This window comes from Leptosomus discolor, chromosome 3 (genome assembly GCF_034619465.1).
Source record: "Leptosomus discolor isolate bLepDis1 chromosome 3, bLepDis1.hap2, whole genome shotgun sequence".
Taxonomy (NCBI): Eukaryota; Metazoa; Chordata; class Aves; order Leptosomiformes; family Leptosomidae; genus Leptosomus; species Leptosomus discolor.
In genome coordinates this window covers 45,106,336-45,129,916 of record NC_141393.1, presented here as the reverse complement: position 1 = coordinate 45,129,916, position 23,581 = coordinate 45,106,336, and the positions used below count along the sequence as shown (strand labels likewise).

At 38.9% G+C, this 23,581-nt stretch overlaps 1 protein-coding gene across 1 annotated transcript in view; it reads left to right on the top strand.

Moving 5' to 3' along the window:
- MYBPC3 (myosin binding protein C3) overlaps positions 1-23,581 on the top strand; it is a 64,795-nt gene that overhangs the window by 1,075 nt on the left and 40,139 nt on the right. Inside the window, exons 2-10 of the mRNA XM_086462999.1 lie at positions 7,887-8,153; positions 11,363-11,458; positions 11,722-11,808; positions 11,955-12,103; positions 13,075-13,192; positions 14,553-14,601; positions 15,860-15,904; positions 20,865-20,921; positions 21,649-21,651. Of these exons, the coding sequence (XP_086319125.1) occupies positions 7,887-8,153; positions 11,363-11,458; positions 11,722-11,808; positions 11,955-12,103; positions 13,075-13,192; positions 14,553-14,601; positions 15,860-15,904; positions 20,865-20,921; positions 21,649-21,651 (871 nt within the window). The remainder of the gene's footprint in view (positions 1-7,886; positions 8,154-11,362; positions 11,459-11,721; positions 11,809-11,954; positions 12,104-13,074; positions 13,193-14,552; positions 14,602-15,859; positions 15,905-20,864; positions 20,922-21,648; positions 21,652-23,581) is intronic.

Below are 23,581 nucleotides of genomic sequence, written 5' to 3'. Positions count from 1 at the left end.
GATGCCAGTGCATACCCAGAATCACTACTACTTGAATGTACAGTGCAAGGTGCATGCTTTTTTAATAACATGCATTTTCCAGAGTTAGTCAACAATAGCTGCTGATACTCATCAATGTAGACCTTTATGCTTTGCGAAGGACTGAACAGGCATGAATCTCCTGTTAGGCTGGTCAATGGCAAAATGTCCTGTGGTCACCACAATAAAAGAAGAAGGACTTGTTAAGAAGAACTTCCATTTTGGCCAAAATATTTGGAATCAGCTGCTGCCAGAGGCAGATCACAAATCCAGCCCTTATCTTCCATTAAGAACTGCGAAGCACTAAAGCATAATTAACTCCAAGATTCTTTATGTTCCCTCTATATGGTAACTCTAAAGCAACAGTGGTGTTGCTGATCCTTCAATTTTATCACAACTATAAACATCATTTGACGTTCCTAAAGCCACAATTTCTGAAATCAGATGGAAATAGAGTCGTATATATAAAAGAAGTATATATACCAGACCTTGTAATTGTAGAGAGAACCTTGAAAATCTAAGCTGCAAAAGTTCAGCAATCACCCCAAAAATAAGACATTCGTAATCATATTCTATTTTTAAAGTCATACGATTTTTGAGATTTATTGAAATGTCTAATGCTTGTGATTGACAATGTTGGCAAAAAGCAATATGACAGAGTAGGCAAAATTTGAGAGTGTGATCACCAAGGCATTGTGACTTCTGATTTCTAATGGTTTAACTGCCTTTAAATTAACATTTTCAGTCTCTGTGGATGAGAGGCAACTTCTCTGTTTGTGAAGATGCCCACTTTTGCTAGCTAATGGTGAAAAGAAATTCTATTCCAGCTTATTTTTGCCGAGAAATCTAACAGGTGTCTAACATCACCAGTCCTACATTGTTCTTATGAACAAACCAGCCCAAACACTGTGATTATCGCAGCAGAGGGAGGAAAAGTTCTTATTACCCACTCTGACCGAGACAGAACCAGTCACATGCCCCATAACTTCTAGAGGGGATCTTCTCATTCTCCCAAGAGACATTAATCCCTTTGGTTTTCTATTTCATGTTGTTTACATAGTTCAAGCCATTTCAAGATGGGATAATGTTGAGCATAATCTCAGGCAGGCTGAATAATCATCTAGCAATTTATACAAATGAAAATGCTTCATGTCAGCAAATGATCAGAGATATTCTGCCTATATCTCCTGTTTTAACAAACCTTTTAATATGTTAAAAAAGATAAAACAAACAAAAACCCCACGAAACCTAAAACAGTGAAGTAGATTTTCCAATAGACATTCTTTTACTTTAAACTGTCCAACTAAAATACTTCAGCATAAGGCACTGCTGTATTTATTTACAGAATACCAAAGAACTGTCATAGCTTTCCAGAAAATCTATACACTCCCCAAGAGCAACAGGATTTTGAAGACCTATAGCAATTTAGTGTCAGAACAAACAATCAAACACTGAAAAGCATCACTTGTTGCAGGGTTCTGTTGCAGTAACTTTATGTCCTTCTCCCTTTGATTTAAACATTTCATAGTTAATCTCTGTTCAAAGGCTTGCTTTTTTGAAAGTTTTGATTGCTGTTTTTGTTGTGAAAATTCAGAAAGATGAAAAAAAGACCCAACCATTTTCCTAACAATATTTTGCGACATTAAGATGAAAGACCTGACCTTTTAAACACCACATTTAGTACATAAATGGGACTTAATGGGAAAAGGGTCTATAACTGTATTTGCAAAAGGAGAAGTCTAGTATTACTCCCCTTCTCTGAAAATCAGTAAATTTTTATTCACGTATTTTATAGATTGAGAAGTCTAGATTTTGCAGTTCAAAATAGGAAATTTTATCAAGGGTTTATAAATAACCTGGCTTGTAAGTCCACAGAGCCTTTTGGCATTAATAATAATAGTAATCAATGTTGCATAATGAAGACTAGACCGTAGAATTTTAGTTTTAATATAAGCCCATTGTTTTACATTTGCAAGCACCTAGCACAGTAAAGTACTTCTCCGTGATAATGAACTTATGCACTACAGTAATAAAAAAATAAATAATAATAATTAATATCGATATATTTTCCTCTTTTGTAAGTTAAGATTCAAAGCAAGCTGAACATTATTATCCCCATTTTACAGAAAGTATGATGGATGCATAGAGAGAGGTGACTCTGCTTAGTGAAACTATTCCTTGCATGTTGCTCATGTTACAGGAATTTACAATCTCAGCTGCTGAAGGAGGCAAGGAATGATAAGATTAAGTAGTTCAATAGCTTTTGGATCATGGAATGATTAAGCTTTTAATTGCAAGAAGCCACTTAGGTCCTGACTGAGGAACGAGCAACATCTTTATATAGTTCCTCAGTAAGGAATTTACAAGCTCAGTTACTGAAGTCTGCTTACCCACAGTTTGGCTTTTAATTCAATAGAAGACCAAATGATATAAAGGGAAAACTAGATGCCAAGTGTAAGTGCTAAAGCAAAGATAAATTTTCAACATGAAGCCTTAACAAATTAAGGAATTCCAAAAACTAATACTACTTTTTTAATATTAATTCAATACATTGTCCATATACATATACCAAATACACAGAATGTGCAGTAAGATAACTCAGCTTTGTGGGAGAAAACCTGTAACACTATTTTTTCTAATTACACTTATCAGAGATTTCTGCTGGAGTTTGTACTGTGTGCATTCAACCAGATACATTAGAATCTCCTAAAACATTTATACCTTTAACAGTTTTTATTTCAGAAAGGCATAAATATAATTTGAAAGCCTTATCTAACACACACTCTCCTTAAGTGCTTATCTCCCTCTCTGCCATGTACATACCACAAATAATAAATGACAAGCTGAAGTCAGAGTCACCACTCTGAAAAGCAGCATGAAATTATAGAAAAACCAACAAAGAGAACGGCTCTCCTCTATCACTCTACCTAGTTAAAATCACTCTTGTGGAATCCACACTTCCTCCTTACTTTCATTTCACATATTTCACACATACTTTGAAATTCAGTGATTTTAGAAAAAGGTTTTCACCTAATGCTTGTGATTCTTAAGAAGCCAAATTATTTAGAGAATGTGGCTAGGAAGTGAAATTATTCCAGTTATTTAAACATTATTTTAATATACATCTCATCTCCATTTTTTCTGGCAAGAATCAAATAGGAATGTCTCTTCTAGCTTCTAATACTAACTTCTATTCTTACTAGGTATACAACAGTACTCAGTAGCTACTTACTAACAATTTCATGCTGTAGAAAGACAACAGAAAAACAGTCTCTGCCTCAAAACACTTACAAAATAAAAGCCCAGTAAATAGATAGATAGTTCAACAAGTGAGCAAAGGAACAATGAGTAGTACAATAGATGGTGACTTGGGTAGTAGCTTAGCCATTTTCTAGGTTTTGGCACAGGAGTGTATGAAAAAGTTTTGAAGCAGAATAGTAAACTAGGTTGATGGTGGAGGTTAGAAGGAGATTGCTTCAAAGCAGGTCAGAAATAAGGGAGAAAGTATGAAGGTGTTAGTATGAAGATTTAATAAATGGCAGCAGTAGGAAGGCAGAACACTAGTTTTACTATTTTATTTAGGTGAAAAGTGAAGGAAACCAGTTTTGGAGCTGAAATGATTTCATTCTAGTTTAATTTGGCCAAAAGCAAATATATTTTATATTTCTTCAGCCTCCTGATTGAAAGACATTAAGAAATTGTTATAAAAAAGCAATCTGATCATGGACGTCCAAAAAGAGCTTTTTATTACTAATTAATGAAGCTGTAACTCATGTAACATACATAACTGGTTGGCTGACGTACATCATCAAGTGTTACAAGACTTTTAAAGGATGGGTGCTGCATGCAAGTTCCAGTAGCAGCAGCATTAGCCACTGAAAAGTTTTCTGCAAGACTACTGCAGACCACGCACAGCCTGCTTCCTCTTCTGCCTGAGGTAGAAATTTGCTGGTTTACATTACTCAGAAGTTATATGAAGTTCTTTGCATTATGGAAGCTAGAAGTGATTAGGAAGGTCTGTGATACGAGAAGTGAAGTGCTGAAAAATGGGTTAGTATAAAGTGGGTCTAGCCTCAATTTCTTTCATTAGCTCCACGTCTCTCTTCTCTCCCCACGTTAACTCCCCACAGCAATTCCAATTCCACAAAACACACACACACACAGAGCAACTATTGCTCTCCTTCTGTTCAATAATTCCCGTCATCATTGGCACTGGTAACTCATGTGCGTCTCTGTCCTCTCTCCAGAATTGCTATAGTATATTAGTACTAAAGTCACCTTTCTCTCCCTTTGTGCAGGGTGGGTTAGAATTTACTGGTAAGCAGAGAGTTAACAAAGTGGGCAGCAGAGGACATGGGCTACTTGGTCATCAGATGCCCCAGCCCAATGGCTCCTAAGTGCATGTTCTACTGGAGTCTGGATAAACATGTGATAGTGCCTGAGGTCTGCCAGTGCCTGACAGGCACAAGAGCTGTGAGACATTCCACAACATCACGTGAGAGGTGTCACACTCGCTGGGTTTTCCACAGTCTGATGGTGGTGGTTGTATCCAAGAGTGTTTTGAGTATGGGATGGATATATGGAACTCAGAGGGGCCTATCTGGGTAAAAGCCAAATATTGAAGTGAGAGAGATTGCCAAATGAGGAATGTGTTTCTGACAAAAGCAGGCAAAAGTGACACTCTCAGGTCAGACAGGAAGTTTTGAATGGTGGTGTTTAGGAGCATTCCTAATGAGGAAATAGCTGGGTTAGATTGGTATAACTGCATGAGAAAAAGTATCTGCTGGTGAGCTTGGACTTATGTGTTACTTAAAGTAGCAGCCACAATGAATGAGACTGGGAACAGCTGATCTCTCACTTCTTTCTTCTGTTAAGCAGCACATTTTTCCCCTAGAAGGAAAAATGATGGCATTCTCTTCACATGCTTGTTCAGCAGTGTATCTTCTGCAACAAAGTAATTTCCTGTAAAATCTCTGGCTGCACATAGCTACTTTTCCTTTGCAAAACCAGCAGTGAAAGATGAAAGGGAATACAGATGCATATGGAGAGACACTACTTTAGACACTATCACCCACTGACTCTGAATCTTGAGCACAAGAAAATTACTCCTTTACCCATGAAAAAGTGGGTTCTCAACAACTGTTCTTGCAGGCCTTTATTCACATGGCACATTTTGGACTTTTCCAATTTTATACTTTAGTGGAAATATTCACAATCATTTTAAGTCAGAACTGAGTCTTTTTGCACAAAAGGGAGGGCAGGGGGGAAGACACAGACTTACTTGTAAACTTCTACATACATACTTAGATTTCCCAAAAGTCAAAACCACTATGTGGTGGTGGAGATTTCTCACTGTGCATGCAGTTCCAGCCAACAATCTGGTTTTGTTGTGTCATCTAAAGTAAATGCAAGAGACCTAATCACTTTGCAGAGTGTGCAGCAGATTAGAGTTACTTCCAAGTATGCATGTCTTGAAATCCTACCATTTGTAGGCTGGAACCTTTATGGGCCACACTGCTGTTAAGTAATTAATATATTTATAGATTCTTTTGTGCTTAAATAGAAGAGTGATGATGATAGCACTCAAGAGACAAAAACCATGCCTCTTAGCTGCTTTATCTCTAGTGTCACAGGGAGAGAAGCCAGCTAGTAAGTATTTCAGGAGTGGGTTCCAGAACTGACCTGGCTCTCCACCATGCAGTAGCCTGGCCACCTTTACATGTCTTTTGAATACTGTACATCAAACCTGCTGTCTATGATAACTTCTGCAATTATCCATGATACACTGGGTCAAAGCATACCCTGCTGTGTTGTTTGGTGAAGGGCAATACTATTTCAAAAGATGTGAAGCTGATAACAGGCATTTGAGTATTACACTGTAGTGCAGAGCCCTACATTCTACACAGTACTTTATTCTGTTTAAGAACAATTACACCACTTACAGGCCTGAGGTTAGAAAAAACTCAAATAAAAGTATGCAGGGACATTCCACTCCCAGAGGAAATTTCACACACTTGTATCTTAACATGGAAGAAAAGCACACAGAAGAATACAACACGAGCTCAGTCAAGGCTATAGGCTCAGTGCAAACCAAAATTGTTTTATCATCAAATATATAAAATGTAGGGAAAAAAGAAAAAAGGAAAGAGTAAAATGTAATTTAGGTCTTTTATATAACAAAGAGAGGCAAAATACAATACACACTAAATTCCAGAAGTATTTGTAATTGATACTTTAATAGATGTTTAAGCAGCTTTGAATCCTTTGCAAAACAATGGAAGAAACATGAACTGCATTATGACTAAAGTCCAAAGGCCACCAGATGAAATCTTTGCAGATGTAACTCCACTGAGGTCAATTAATTTATGCAGTTGGAGGACATGCCACAGGAACTGAGATTTTGTGCGCTGAACAGATGGTATTATTAGTAATACACCTTTTACACTAACTAAAGCAACCTTTTGAACATGAATATAAACTATTTCTTTTAATATACTTCCATGCCATGTTTCTTTCATTTTTATAAAGCAGAATCAGAAGTTTAAAGCTAATTATAACCATTGTTGTGGTGTCTGAAAGAGCTCTTGTTGCTGCCCAAGTAGGAGAGCCTTAGACAATTCACCATAGAGGTGACAGATATAATTAAATGTGATGGAATTACTAATTTATTTATTTATTTAATAAAAGCATGGTTATGCAGGTGTAAGTCAATAAAGAGATGACATAATGATGCACAAAAAACATTCAGCGTATGAATCACAATGTTAATTACTGGTATTTTTATACACGAACATAGCTCACGGCATTTAGCAAAAAGATAACATATTAAGACCAAAACATGAGCATAAAATGAAAAATTTGATTCAAAATAAAGTTGAAGAAATCTAAATAAATAAATCAGGGTAAAGAAATTAGTAAAATAAGTCACCTTATTAAAATCTAATCTTGAGAAAGATTAGGATACTCACGGACCAAGATCACGACACATTGCTTGCTTTCCAAATTCCTATCTGTTGTGCTACTCTGATTACATATGAACTAAAACATCACTTGGTTTATGCTTGTTTGCTCATTTATTAATAATTTCATTAATCCCCATTATAAGTATCATAAGTGCTTCTTGACACATAGAGGAAATATTTTGATCCACCTTGATCTAATTGATTAGAAAACTAGTTATTGTACAGTGCTATGGAGACAAGTACTTTAACTTTTAATGCTGAACTAAACATTGGAATACAAACAACAATTGATACTATTTTAGTTGGGATAAAATTACAAGGGTCATCATAGGAACATGCATCCCTTTCCACTAAAGCCTTGATCGGTCAAAACAGAAGGACTAAAGATGAACCATTAATTCATTGTGGTATATTAGGACACAGGTTACTGCACAAACTGCAATTTTTTTTGAGGAACAGCTCCTGATCCTGTTTGACAACTGTATCAAGCAACTCTTAGGACAGAATTAATATTTCTGAATAAAACTGCATGGCAAATCAATGTAGAGAGCTTGATACATAAGAATACATATCATGGCACCTTGTCATAGATCAAAACATTCACTTATGAAAAATCAGAGCTCATTATGGGGGGAAAGAAAGAAGAAGATGGACAGTGAGATGAGTTTGCTGTCCATTCAATTTTATTTCATGACAACATGGAGAAGATATGACATCTCAGTCACAGACAGAAATTGGTAAACTTAAAGACAATTCCACAACCTCTCAGTGGAAGGTGTTGTAATTTATATCTTGCAAGGGCACTTGGGAGAGAAAGGAGACAGCTGTTGCAGCCACAACAGCTGACTACATCAGATATGCCACAATTGCAAAACAGGTTTTAGTGAGCCATCTCTCTTTTTTTAGTTTCTGCATTTACCAAGAAGCCGAAGACAACAGAGGTGACAGCTGGAAGCACAGCTGTGTTTGAAGCAGAGACAGAAAAAGCTGGAATCAAGGTGAAGTGGCAGCGAGCTGGCACAGAAATTACTGCAAGTGAGAAATATGTCATTAAGGCAGAAGGAAACAAGCATTCACTGACAATCAATAATGTAGGAAAAGAAGATGATGCAACATACGCTGTAATAGCTGGAAGTTCCAAGGTCAAATTTGAACTCAAGGTCAAGGAACCAGGTATAGCATTTCCTAAGCAATTCTAACTTCCTTAGTATTTCCAGTCCCACATGCAAACTTAATGAACGAGGCCCATGGAAATTAGCCTATCTTAACACTGTAAAATTTCTCAACCAGCAAAACATCTGTTTTGCCAAAGTATTTGAAACTACTCATTAATATTAACCTGAGGAATACATTTCCTGTGGCTAAGACACCTATTTCCAGATGTCAGAAGTCCACACAGTGGAGATCACAGATGAAATCTCGATGTACATCTTCAGAATTCTCTGTCAAGCTTTTCAATTTAACTACTAAAAAGCAAAGCAAAGAAAAGCTAGTCTAACCTAACCTGACCTAAATTAGGATGCCTGTATCTTAGAAACGGGTAATGGTTTCAAACTGAAAGAGGGTAGATTTAGATTAGATATCAGGAAGAAGTTCTTCACTGTGAGGGTGGTGAGACACTGGCACATGTTGCCCAGAGAAGCTGTGGCTGCCCCCTATCTGGCAGTGTTCAAGACCAGGTTGGATGGGGTTTGGAGTAACCTGGTCTAGTGGAAGGTGTCCCTGCCCATGGCAGGGGGGCTGGAACTAGATGATCTTTAAGGTCCCTTCCAACCCAAACCATTCTGTGATTCTATGATCTTAGGCCTGGGTTGTTTTTTTTTTTTTTAATTTCTTTATTTAAATGCAAAACTGTAACAATTGACAAAAAAATGTACAAGTTATGCTGTAATGTTTTCAACAGCTCATACATTCCCCAAAACCATCTCAAAATCACCTGTTAATAAAAATACATTTTTCAGGAGGGACTTGAATACAAAGAGTAACCTTTGTATTATTTGTATATAACCTTATCATTACTACCCCTGTATGCATTAAATGATCTGTTTGAAAAACTTCCCCAGGGTTTTCCTGGGAAAAACTATAAAGAGCCAAATTCTCTGGAATTTTCTCATGAAAAAATGTCTCAAGATCACAGAATCATAGAATTATTCAGGTCAGAAAAGACCTTTGAGATCATGGAGTCCAACCATCAACCCTACTCTACCAAGTACACCCCTAAGCACCACACCTAAGCGACCTTTAAACACATTAAGGGATGGTGACTCAACCACCTCCCTGAGCAGCCTATTCCAATGCCTGACAACCCCTTCAGTGGAAAAAATTTTCCTAATGTCAAGGCTACACCTACCCTGGAGCAGCTTGAGTCTGTTCCCTCTTGATCTATCATTAATTACCTGTGAGAAGAGACCAGCACCTACCTCTGTACAACATCCTCTCAGGTAGTTGTAGAGAGCAATAAGGTCTCCCCTCAGCCTCCTTTTCTTATGATTAAATAGCCCTAGTTCCCTCAGCCGCTAAGATGCAGAGGATAGATAAAATCACTCGTTTTTTGAAATCTTTTGACATTCCTGATCCCTTTTTTCCCCTCCAAAATGGTCCCCCTATACCACTTCTGGTATTCTAACTTTCTGTTTTTATTTTGGTGAAAAGCCTTAAAGTCAGATCGTCTATATCACATCCTCTCCATTGCTATCACTGTTTAATTCTAACAACATGATAGTAGTAAGATCTCCTGGTCAGCTGAAAAGACACTGGTTAATATTTAACACAAGACAAGACATCCTGTTCCAGATGAAAAGATAGTGCATGACAGGTTATGAGGAAGGGGAAATCCTAATATGGATTAGGACAATTTAACAGCTTTCTGAGCATATAAAAGTATGATCCTGCTGACTATTTGATCCTGAAAGAAAACAGGTATATATTATACTAGTTACATCTTCCTCATTGTCTTTCAGGTTAGTTGCAGGTAGAGCCTGCTATAGGCAGACAGCCTACAAATAACAGTCACTGAATTTGGAAAGTGTAATCATTACCTGAAAGCAATACATCTCTGACAAGCACACACTAGTGTTGGAGATATCAGGATGTCAAAGGAGAGACAATTTTCCTGTATACAATATATATTGATGCCTCAAAATAGCTTTTTCTAAAGAACTACACATTCAAACTATGGGAACATCTATGCTACATGAGTTAGAATAACATTTAGTTCTTTCCAGTAAAAATTCGAGTTGAAATTTATTTGGACAAGATCCATTGGGATACCTTCTAACAATAAAAGTGGTAGAATTTGATAGTTAAGTATTAAAATAATACCAGTTTAAAATCAAAGTTTTCTTTCAAAATGCAAATACAGTTTAGGGTAAAAGGCATAAATTTTCCGAGAGCAGTGTTGACTCATGTTCTTAAGTTCACAGATACTGTCTTGTTTTTCAGATCTTACTACAATTAGATAGTTAAAGAGTAACTGGATTACCCATTATTATTTTCACAAACAATAATAATTTTAGCTCTTGCTTATCAAAAAAATGAAACCTCCCTTTGAGACAGAGGAGCCACTCAAATTAGTCATCACATGGCACAACAGGGCCAGAAATCCCTGGTGGAAAAGACATTGCAAATAGCAGGGAAACTGCATGTAGGTCTTGTGTGAGAGGGAGGCAAGGCCCTTTGGAAGTGGCTCCACTACCTATGGAAAAAAAAAAAAAAAATCTTGCTGCAACAGATCTGCTTCAAGAAATTCTGCCTCCCCCAATCTGCCCCAGTTGCTCACTCCTACTCCCTTTCCATACATTTCTATCTTCTCCAGTGTGCCAAATATATTTCCCTGAATTTGTCTGTGAGGTCATGGTTTAATTGAGAGACCATGACCTTCCATTAGCCAGAGGAAGAAATGACACACGGATTTTTAAAGTACTTTCTCCATATTGATTACTAGCATTGTCTAGAGCTTTTCCCAAGACGCACACAGCAACAGCATTTGGAACACTACAGTCCAACAGCAGAGTTAAACAAGATCTCATGAATAAGCAAACTGTTTAGAAAAATAATAATTGCATCATTTTTCTTTACCTTTTCTATTTAGACCACTGAAGTTAACATCAAATAACAGTATTCATTAGCTGACAAGTTTCTACACATCAAGACTACACAATTTAAAAATCCAGGCATCAGTTCTTTCTAAGCTCAGCAAAAGAGCCTCATCATCCAGCTTCAGTAGGCCCCTTCTCCTTCTGGCACATCCTCTATGTTCTAGGAAACTACAGCTAATTTCTCTGCATTTCTAACTTATATTAAAAGCTGTTCTTTTGCAAAATTTCTTCAGAAAGGAAGTAGAAACATGACTTTCTCTAATCTTGGCTTATATTCATTTCCAGAAGAGAGTGAGACAGTCACTCCTGCAGAAGCTGCTCCAGCCCCATCTGCCTCAGAGTCACCTGCTCCACCAGTAGAAAGCATCCAAAACACAGAAGGTAACAGACAACTAACACTGTTATCAAGTCTGGTTCATTAACAGAAGGGAAGAACAGGAACAGGGAATCCCTGGAGTCAGTGAGGTAGAGACAGTAGCTGAGAGCAGACCCCTAGTGATGAATGACAGGCAATAAAGAATAAGGAATCTCAGAGACAGAAGAAACGCCTTGAGATATTTTGAAATGACTTAACAAATTCATTACATAGGCTGTAACAAGCTGATGCAGAAAGTTCTAACTCATAATTCTGATGTTTATTTCAGTTGCATCTGCTGGGACTCAACCAGAAGAGCCTCTGGACCCTATTGGGCTCTTTGTGACACGACCCCAGGATGGAGAAGTTACTGTTGGTGAGTACAAAATGTGAGTCAAGTGATGTTTGTAAACTGTACCTGTTGCTTGACTATTTAGCTCTCCATGTACAGCATGAAAGCAGTGATAAAACAGATAAATTAAATACTATCCATAATCTTAGTTTAACCTACTTCCCTTCGAGGTGGAAACATCACGTTCACTGCTAAAGTGGCAGGTGAGAGCCTGCTGAAGAAACCATCAGTGAAATGGTTCAAAGGAAAGTGGATGGACCTGGGAAGCAAAGTGGGGAAACATCTCCAGCTACATGACAATTACGATCGAAACAACAAGGTACAATTGGCAGAGTAAGGTTCTCAGTCTTCTAGATGCTAGTCTTTAATGTGGGGAAAATATAAGCTAATACAGGAATGTTTTGCTCTAAGGTACCCAAAGCTACACACAATGCTATACTTACGCAGAGAAGTTTATGTTGTGACCATGCACACAAGAGACAAGCACTACATACAGACTCTTGCATACCGTATCTATGATGAAATGAGAAAATGTAAGGAGGACTAGGGGAGCAGTTTTGTACTGTCTACTGCAGGATTCCCTCCATCTTCCTCTCAAGTAATAGATACTTGTTATATTTAAGAGAAGACAATAAATCAGACAGATATTTAAGTATGGTCTATCTTGGTTTTAATAGATCAAGCATTCAGCTATTAGTGTTAGAATTTATTGTTTGTTTATTGTTGCATTGTCTCAACTACTTTAAACACCTGAGTAAGATCCATTTTTACCACAAATGGATTCAAAGACACACAGCCAGGAGTACAAGAGAGTCTGTACCACGACTGCTCATCCTATGTGGTATATGAAACACTACTACCCTCTCCTGGATGGAACAGAACAGACTTGTTCACATTAGCCACTCCTGCTGAATTTTTGAATGTACTGTATACATTCTGGGTAGAGGCTGTATTTATTTAGTGAAAGCTCTATTCGTGTTTCCAGTCTACGTGCAATTAGTGTATGCGATGACTGCACACACCAGTACAGTTTGGTAATACAACACTGTATCCTCTGGAAGACCTGTATTGATAATACTTTTTAGCCGTTCCTACTGAATTAGGGGGTGCATGTAATTTTTATGACAATAAAGTCAGAGAGTTACACGCTCAGGAGGTTCTTAATTCTAAAAGGACAGAGGCACATTTCATCCCCCCTGTTTCTCTCCACACCTTAATATGCTGTATTGTCTCTCTATTTCACCATTTCATTTTCTAACGTGTGAATTGTATCATCGGTGTCTGTTCTAGGTGTACATTTTTGAAATGGAAATTATAGAAGCAAACATGACTTTTGCAGGAGGGTACAGATGTGAAGTGTCTACCAAGGACAAGTTTGATAGTTCCAATTTCAACCTGACAGTCAATGGTAAGATGAATTCCTGCCACCTTGTTTCTTCCTTTTATTACTTTTTTTCCTTCCTGTATGCCCACCAACAATACTTTCTGGCACACAGGGGCTACCAGACAAGCACAGATCTGATGTATAGAGCTGGAGAGCTACAGATACAATTACAGAGACCCATAGATGAGGATTGGGATGATGGGTTGGCAGAGATATAGAGCATTAGAAGTAACACTTGGATGTAACTCAAGTCAGAACTGTGATGCTCATAATGAAAGCACACAGAAAGATGTAAATCAGCCCAACTTTTCTCTGGCTTTATTCTGATTTCAGATCCACTCCTTCATGATATTTAATTCCACAAGAATAAAAGAGAGGTCCATTCTTACTTTGGCAAATGTTCAGTACTAAAAATGGATACTTGAAAAGAAAAAAAAGGGGGGAAATGGAAAGATTTAGACATGTGACACTATTATCAATTCCTTTCTTTCCAATAAATTCAAGTCATGCGGAAGGACCTTGTGATATAAAATTGCTTTAAGATTAGATGACTAATTTTACATAATACATGGTGCCACCCTCACAACTGCTATACTGAAAAGCTTATCAGCAATTGAAAAGGAAGCACATTTTAACATCAATTTCCCCTAGTGTGGAAGAGCTTAGGTAAAACAGTATAAAGACCATTTCCTGTTTCAGTGGTCCTGTTGAATGGACTGCAACATCAATTTGTGTCCAGCAACCAGTGAGCCTAATATGCAAAGACAAAAGTTTATTGAAGTTACTCAATCAACAGTGTTCATTTTTGAAGTTCACTAGTTGTCTGTAGGACTCAAAAGACTTCAGATCTGTGACTGAGAACAGTTTTTCCCCAGTAGCAGCAGTACGAGTTCTATGCGTACGAACAGAAGCTTAGAACAGAGTTCTCTCTATGCAACACGCTCAATGGAGTTTCTGTACATCTCTACATATTTCCAGGAATTTACCTTTGCTTTCAGAAGATGGATTACAACTTATTATTAGTTGATATCCAGTGGTTTTCTCATTAGGGTTTAAATACCCTGTGAGGCCAGCACTGAAACTAAAATTTACCAGCAGAAGAACTGACAAACAACAGATAAGACAGTTCGTCATGCTGTAGGTTGTTATGAAGCATGAAACAGAGTTCAGTTATACATGAAATACTGGATGTTGAAAGCTAATTAGTGAAGGCAACACATTTAAAGTTGATGCTTCAATCTTTCATTATGTTATTGATCACAATTTACAATAGAAGAACTTTAGGGAAAAAATGATGCAAAGGAAAAGCTTTTAAAATAGCACTGTATTTTTGCATTATTTGACTTGCTTTCCCATTCTTGTTCGTCACTTCTTGTCACATCAGAACCACCAATAACTGCAGACTTGGATATTCGTGCTGCCTTCCGACGCACGTGAGTATGTACAGTAGAAACTTATGTAGATCAGATTATACTTCCGTACGGAATTAATTTTCCTTTCCTAGACAAAACTAACTAAAAGCAAAGCTATTGAACAAACAAGCACAAAACCAGGGATGTCTACTAAGAAAATATTTCTACTATTAAAATACTACACAAGTCCTAGAAACCATCTAAGAGAGTTTAGACTTTGTACTAGCATAACAATCATGCTTGTCTTCGGTTATGCAATTGATAATGTGTATAATTCTACCAAGAACTTCAACACTTTTTTCCCAGACCTGTGAAGAGCACTCCAGACATAGACCAATAGAGAAGGAAAAGATTTTGTGTAGTGCCTAGTCTTGATTTGGTCTATTTGGTCTGGCTTGAGGAACTACACGTACCTTAATATAAACATTTGCTGAACAAGGAAGAGGAGTTTGACGTGAGCTTTGTAAGCAGCATATCATTGATAACATTAATACAGGCATTTTGCTTGTATTTGTTTTCATGTTCTATAATTACATTAACTGAATGAAGACAATGATACTGTAAGCACCTGTGTAAATACTCAGATACATATGTATTAGATATTAAAGACTGCCAGGTATCGCATTGGTGTTTAAAAGGTTATTCTCCCCATGTCTGTAATACTGTCTGAACTGATATATGACTTAAGGGAATGATGTTCCCTTCTATTAGCAAAATTTGCAAAATTGGTTGGGTTTTTATTATTTAGACATTAACAACGTGTTTTTTCACTGCTGAGTACTTCTTCTCCCTTTGTGTAATTCCAATTCTGTTTTTTTTTTATATATATATATTTGCGCAAAGTTACCAGACTAAGAATATTCCAACAGCATCTATTTCTCTAACATAGGACACAAAACATCTGTGGCAACTCCTTGAGTTTTTCCCTATAAGTGCTATTTTTAGAGGAGATTTTTTTTTAACAAAGAACTAAAAAAAGACTTGCAGAATTTATCTACAGACAAATCCATCTCTAGCTAGCTGACCAGCCTCACTGTGATGCCTATTAAATAGGACACTGAGTGCATAGCTGCATTGTGTTACTTCACTGCAGTGAAACTAGGCTTCAAGAGTTTCTCCTCTTGCTAGCACAATGAAAAGAATTTCGAGTCAGCTCAGGGTGAGCACAATGTGAGTAGCTTCAGGCTGTTCAGATTTTCAGTTTCTTCTGTAAGAATGGAACCGAATTTTGAACTGAAATGTTTAAATCTGAAGCTTTGTCTTTGATACTTTCACTCAGGAGCCTGGCAGGAGGGGGACGACGGATGACTTCAGCCTTTCTCAGGTAGCCACTGTCTGTGTCAGCAGACAAATTCAAGCCTAACAATGAACGGTCTCTCTCTGCTTAGGAAAAGAAAAAAAAAAAAAAAAAAAGAAAAGAACCACAGAACTAGCTGCAGCTTAAATTCCAAATAAATCATCATTTATAGTAGGTAGTATTTAAACGAGATGAGTACATACGAGCAGTAATGTGAGTATAAATAATGGAAAGAGTAGTTCGATAGTTCAGTGAGAGGCAGATTCATCCGAAAAGGCATGTGTTTGGCAAGCGGCATCTTCTCACCATTGTTAGAAGAAGAAAACCTAACTTCAAGTTATATGCATGTCTGCTGCCTCAGTTTTACGTTTTCCTTTCCACTGAGCACATCCTGACTAAAATTGCCACTGCTCACAGAAACGTACCAACACCCGTGTATATGAAAATCTGTCGTTTCCTGGCACACTCTTTATCCTAGCAGCATTAAATTCCCCACCCTATCCCTTTGGTCCCAATGTATTCTACCACAACGAAAACAGGAACCTTGAGATTAGACTTAACTCTATGCATGTTAAAGCAATTACTAGGGTCCTATTCTTCAGAAAGCTAAACACTGATTGCTGAGCTTCCCTGAAAATCTAACTACCACCTGGGAAGCAGTAGTGTGACTAGTTATTCTCACAGCTGTAGATTCTGATTTCCTGCGTATTTGATCACAACAAGCCCTTTTCAAATTTGGGATTATACTAGTGATTTTTATGCACATTTTATGCCTGCAAACATTGAAAATCTTCTGAAAGTAGGGAACAAAATGGCCAAAACCACACTTTTTTGTTTGAGCACTAAATCCAGAAAATTATCCTTTCCAGTACTGTACCACCTCGAAAGCAATCACAGAAGTAAAAATGGTACTTTCTTAATAAGCTTTCACAACATATTCAAAATTACACTGATTCAGCATTGTTACTCATTCTCACTAACCTTGCATTGTCAAGCAGCACAAGAAGTTTGGCACTCGTTTCTCTTCCATTTTATTAAGGGCACTGTTAAAAGGCCCAACCTTTATCTGTGAGGCTGTTTTCCGACTTTTAAAAGTATCTGTTCCCGCAATACTGAGCTCTCCTGGCACTCTGTAGGCAGATCGCTCTCCCCTGAGACCGCCAGCGCTGCGCACGGCCGCAGCCAGTATTAGGGGTTACCTCTGCCACGGCGGCGCGCAGCTCCGGGCACAGGGGGTTTCCCGAACCGGTGGAACCTGGGGGGAGCGGAGAGCCCCGCCACGAGCCTGCAGCCCGCGCCACAGCGGCGGAGGGGACCCGGGCGGGGCCAAGAGCAACAGCGGGAAATTGAAACGCCCTGTAACCGAAACGGGCGCTCCGCCGCCGAGGCGCGCAGCTCCGGGGCCGGCGGGATCCGCGGCGGAGCGCTCCAGAGCGGGGCACAGAGGGTTTCCCGAACCGGGGGAACCTGCGGGAAGCGGAGACACCGCCACGAGCCCGCAGCTCTCGCGACAGCAGCGGAAGGGGCCTGGGCGCGGCCGGGAGCGGCAGCGGGAGAGCCCCCGCCACGTATGGAAGAAGCCTTAGGGGGCGCCAGCGGCCAAGGCGCGGGGCGGCAGTTTAAGCGGGGTCCGCTGGAGCTCTACCAGCCCGACTAGGAGCAACGGTACCCACCCGCCAGAAAGCCACGGCCTCCCCAGGCTCTGCCCCCATCATGACTGCCACAGTTGCCCAGGCAGAGCTCCGGTGGGAACATGCTGCCCCCCCGGTGCCGGGGGGATGGCAGCAGCGAGCGCACCCGAGGAGAGGCGCTCCTCAGCTGGGTGACAGAGCTCCGGGAGGAGGTGAGCAGGTTGAGGAGCATCAGGGAGTGCGAGAGGGAGACAGACTGTTGGCATCGCAGCCGGCCTTCCCTGTGACAGGCCCAACAGGCAGGCAGGCAGGATGTGTGATACGGGGGATTCCCCATCCCCTGTCCGCCTAGCTGAATACAAATTATTAAGGGATAGCGGGCAATGGTGACAAGTTCCTGCCTGGTGTAGTGGGCCCATCTCCTCTGTGACTACCCCACCTTCCCAGGTGGGGTACCCTTGCATAATCGGTATGAGGCTTTGTAAGTGGAACCAAACAATAATGGGGACAATGGTTCACTTAGCTTGGAGGTGTCACCACCATTAGATTTGCCTATGCCCTGATTCCAGACTGCTTCCGTAATGACAAAAAGATGGGTCATTGTCATTGTCTGGGAAGGTTGCTGTGAAGGTGCTTGTGATGTCACAGGTGGTTGAAAATGTAGTGTGGCTTGTACTGGAAGCAGGCCTATGCTTGTCATTGCCATAGGAGACTCCCTTCTGAAGAGAATAGAAGGCCCAACATGCAGACTGGGCCCACTTGTTAGGGAAGTCTGTTGCCTCATTGGAGCTTGGGTTAAAGATGTGAAGAGAAACCTTCCTATCCTGCTACAGCCCATGGATTACCATCCATTATTGATTTTTCAGGTAGGCAGTGATGAAGTTGCAACAAGAAATCCAAGGGCAATCAAGAGAGACTTCAGGGCCTTGGGACAAGCTGTTAAGGGATAAGGAGCACAAGTAGTGTTCTCCCCTGTACTTCCAGTTGCAGGGAATGACAAAGGAAGAACTAAGAAGAGCCAGCAGGTCAATACCTGGCACTGAGCTTGGTGTCATAGGCAGAATTTTGGGGGTTTTGACCATTGGTTGGTTTACATGACACCAGGCCTACTGGCAACAGACAAGGTATGCCTGTCTTAAAGGGGGAAAACTATTTTTGCCCAGGAGTTAGCAGGGCTCATTGAAAGAGCTTTAACACAAGTGGTGTTCCCAGGGCTCAGTATTGGGACCACTTCTGTTCAGTATCTTTATCAATGATCTGGATGAGCGGATCGAGTGCACCTTCAGTAAATCTGCAGATGACCCCAAGCTGGGTGGGAGTGTTGATTTGCTTGAGGGTAGGAAGGCTCTACAGAGGAATCTGGACAGGCTGGATCAATGGGCTGAGGCCAGTTGTACAAGATTCAAACAAGGCCAAGTGCCATGATCTGCACTTTAATCACACAACCACATGCAACACTACAGGCTTGGGGAAGAGTGACTGGAAACCTGCCAGGCAGAAAAGAACCTGGGGATGCTGTTTAACAGCCGACTGACTATGGGCCAGCAGTGTGCCCAGGTGGCCAAGAAGGCTAACAGCATCCTGGCTTGCATCAGAAATAGTGTAACCAGCAGGACTAAGAAAGTGATCATCCCCCTGTGCTCAGCACTGGTGAGGCCATGCCTTGAATACTGTGTGCAGTTTTGGGCCCCTCATTACAAGGCAGACATTGAGGTGCTGGAGTGTGTCCAGAGAAGGGCAACGAAGCTGGTGAAAGGTCTAGAGCACAAGTCTTATGAGGAGTGGCTGAGGGAACTGGGTTTGTTTAGTCTGGAGAAGAGGAGGCTGAGGCGAGACCTTATTGCTCTCTACAACTACCTGAAAGGAGGTTGTATCTAGGTGGGGGTCGGTCTCTTCTCCCAAGTAACAAGTGACAGGATGAGAGGAAACGGCCTCAAGTTGCGCCAGGGGAGGGTTAGATTGGACATGAGGAAAAATTTCTTTACTGAAAGAGAGGTCAAACATTAGAACAGGCTGCCCAGGGAAGTGGTGGAGTTACCATCCCTGGAAGTATTTAAAACACATGTAGATGTGGTGCTTAGGGACATGGTCTGGGCAGTGCTAGGTTATCAGTTGAACTTGATGATCTTAGACATCTTTTCCAACCTAAATGATTCTATGATTCTACCACTGCCATCTGTACAACTGTAAACCAATAATTAAATATAAGGTGTTACTGCTGAAGAATCTGAATGCTGCGAGATGGCACCACCAGATTTTATACTCAAGATAACAGATGTCAAGAAGCAGCTGAACATTGATGATGACAGACTCACTGAGATGAAGAAAATCCATTTTGACATTCTAAACCCTGTCTGAATGCAAAAATGACCTTTTTTCTCTTGGCTAAGTTAAATGATCAATAGTATTGAAATCCAGTGTAACTCACAATACTTTAATATCAAATCCCTGAAGTGATTTTTAGGAATTAAACCTAAAGAAGTTATTTTAGTGACTTTATGCTAAGTTTTCAGGGTAGATCTGTACTTTGGGTGTTGGACTAGGTGACTTTTAAAGATCCCTTTGAACCCAAACTATTCTATGATTCAAATGTTCATGAGCACAGCTAAAATACACTTGACTCAGAACAGCAAAAATAACACTGTGCAGTCCATTTGAGTTCACTGTATGTAATAGACAGAATTACACATCAAAAAACTCCTGCTTGTTTTTTCTTGTTCTCACGAATCAATTCATCGCAACATTGCTTGCCGTGATGCTTGTTTAACAACTGCATATTGAGCCTCATCTCAGAATTGAAGTCAGATCACAGAATTCCTCCCAAGCACCAATGATTAGGCACTTTTTTCAGTATAATGAATTCTGGGACCACAAGGAGCCTTAAGAGACCGTTACAGCTGGGATAATACTAGGAAAAAAAAAAAAAAGTTATTTTAGATTGTAAGAAGCCCCACAAAAGGTTGGTTAAATGCTACCACACACTGTAAACAGTATCCACATTCCTGAAACTACAGCTTTCCAAAAGCACTAATGATTCTAACGGAAAGCTTCTGCAGCATCTTTATGATAATGAATACATTCCAGATCAATATGACCACCAAATTAATACCCTGTACAACTTTATCCGTAATCAGTACAGGAAAAATAACGAGTTCATTAAATATATTTCTTAAACCTATATGAAGGCAAGTATGGACAGAGCCGAATTAATCACCTTCCATGTCAATGCACATTCTAAGTCATTCTAAAGCCATCTACTACTCCCTACAGAAATATATCAACTACATAATGATATAGTTTCACAAGCTATTCCTATTTCCTTCTGAAACTAATTATGGTTTTCTGTTACTATACAGTACCGAGGGACACGAAGAAGGCGGAGAGTTTAATTTTAGCGCCCTACTGAAAAAGAGGTGAGTAAAAATCCATAGACTCAGAGAAATAAAGTAACCAGCTTTTGTTGAACAACTCCAAAAACACTAGAACTAGAATAAATGAAAGTTTCATAAATTCAGAATCTTTGTAGTTTTCCTAAAGCAGCTGTAACTGGAAAGAAGATGACAGGTAGTCATGGCGATTTCCCCAAATACTCAGAATTTGCTGCATTTCTGCTAGGTTTATACTAGAGGGGGAAAAAAAAAAATTATTCTTTCCCAAGATAGAAAAGTCTGGGACTAGGGTAATTGCATGCTTCCACCAGCACTTTTCATTTAAAAAAACCCTGAACACAACAATTTACAATACCTGTCTATAATGCTGCCTTATTAAGAATGTTCTGTCCTAAGTTTTCACAATACTTTGCATCAGATTGCTGGGAGAACAAGCCTTTTTATTAGATCTCTGAATGTTACTATTACACTATACAACTATATATTATATAGCTATTTATCGTATATATAAAAAGATATTCTATGTTGTATATATAAAAAGATATTCTATGTTGTATAAATATTATATAAATATTTTTTACTCTTCCAATTCTAATTGTTATTTCTTGCTTTTACTTTCACTTTATTTGGTGGAATTTCCTTTCCCATTCTCATTCCTCCTTGCAACGTCTGTTTTCATAACCTGTCTACTTGTGTTTTCCTCTCTTTACCATCTTGATCTGGATGTTTTGGATTCCACTGTTGCCAACAGAGAGTAAGATTTCTATTTAATTTTACTAGAAATGCATGGGTCAGACTGAATATAAGAACCATTTGGTTTGAAATAACGCATGTATCTTTATCTTTCTTACATGTACAGTGTGACAAAAATTAGATAGTACAAAAGAAAATTATCAGCCGCCAATTTCTGAGCCAGAAATTCTTTTAAACAATTAGTGGAAGTTAAGAGTGGACCATTCAATACAAATTTATGTATTTTTCTGAATGTCCTTTGGTTTTCACCATCACTTTCTTTTATTAGCAGTTTTAAATTGTCCTTGAATTTCTAGATTTTCTCAATAACCTGCTGCTTTAAATGCCTATTGTCTTAGAAATTAGAATCAGAAAAATCATTTGCATAATATACCTGCTGGTGCCTATCAAATATGTGCTGAAGTTTTGATCCATCCATCCTTAAACATACGTTAAGTGAACATATTACTGAAGTCAATTCTTCCATAAATGTACAGGCTTCTCTGTTACAAAACATTTCTTTTTATTCCAAGTAAAGTTTCCACTGCTCATCATCATCCCATTACTCCAAGCACACTCACTGCCCTTGACTGCTTACTCTGTCTTTCCAGCTCCTGAAGTTAGTATAAACACTTGTCACAAGGCTTGTATTTTGCAAATCTAAACTTACTCAGTTTAAATTTTCATAATCAACTCCATGGGTAAATGTTATTGTGAATCTGTGTCCAGACTCTGTTCAGGTATTGGTATCATGATTTATAAAAAGTGTTTTAACTTCACAAAGAGTAGAGGATCATGTAGATATCTGAAGTAGCATGGTTACAGAAGGCAATAAAGCTGCAACAGCCTCATGTTTTGCCCAGATTTCAGTGGGGCAAACAAGGTCACATAGGTACACAAAGCCCTGTATTGTGCAATATGCAGTGTATCCAACTAGAAGTGAATTCTGGCTTTGCAGTAACACTGCAAGCAGAACTCTCAGGGGAGCCAGCTAGATGACACAGAAAGTACACCTATCAAACTTTCTATAGCTGAAATTGATATCAAAGTTTTCTGTTTCATCATGAACCCCAGAGAAGTCTGAAACAAAAATCACATTAGAGGTTTTTTTTTTAATTCTAAAGCAGGGAAAATACGCTTTCTGAATAATGGCAATAATCAAAACTGTATGGTTTGAGACCTGAAATACAGTAGTTGTACACACATTCTAATTTCTATAAAAAAGTAGGGCAAAACCCAATTGTTGATATCTTTTTAAAAATTTCAAATAAATGGAGGCCAACATGAAAATATTTGCATAATTTCATCCAGTGACTCCAGCTGGAATGTAGTGCTAAGTACTATGAGCCCCGCTCCTACGGCCTTTCCCTTCTGCTTTCATAATTAGTTTTGAGCAGTGGTAGAATTTTTAAAAGTAGTACAAGTCTCTGGTATTTCCAGAAATGTTCAGTTTGTGGATTTAACTATTCATTATTTGTTAGACTACAAACATATTTAATTAATAGAAGCTTATAAATTTCACTGCATTTTATCAGTGTTTTTGACCTTTCTTGACTTAGAAATCTCTGCTTAGTGAATTTAAGCATATTGATAGAGTCACTGCTTCTAGTTGTTTTTCACAGACACTTTATAAGTAATTTGTAGATCCTTCAGGCTTTGCACAGCACAGTTGAAGACCACTCCTATATTAATGAGAACTGATAGGCATAAAAACTCATCATGGAGTGAAAGTATTCTTCATTAAAATAGAATAGGAAAAGGGACCTCATGCTGAAGAACTCTCAGAAGCTGTGCAGGTTTCAAAAAGAATTGATTATTCTTTTACCACTTCTGCTCTGTCCCATCTAATTTACAAGTGCCTCTCAATCTGGAGGTAATGAACTTTCCCACTATAATAAAGAGAGCTTAATTTAATAATATATCTCCTATCCCTGTAATTTAATTAACTGGTG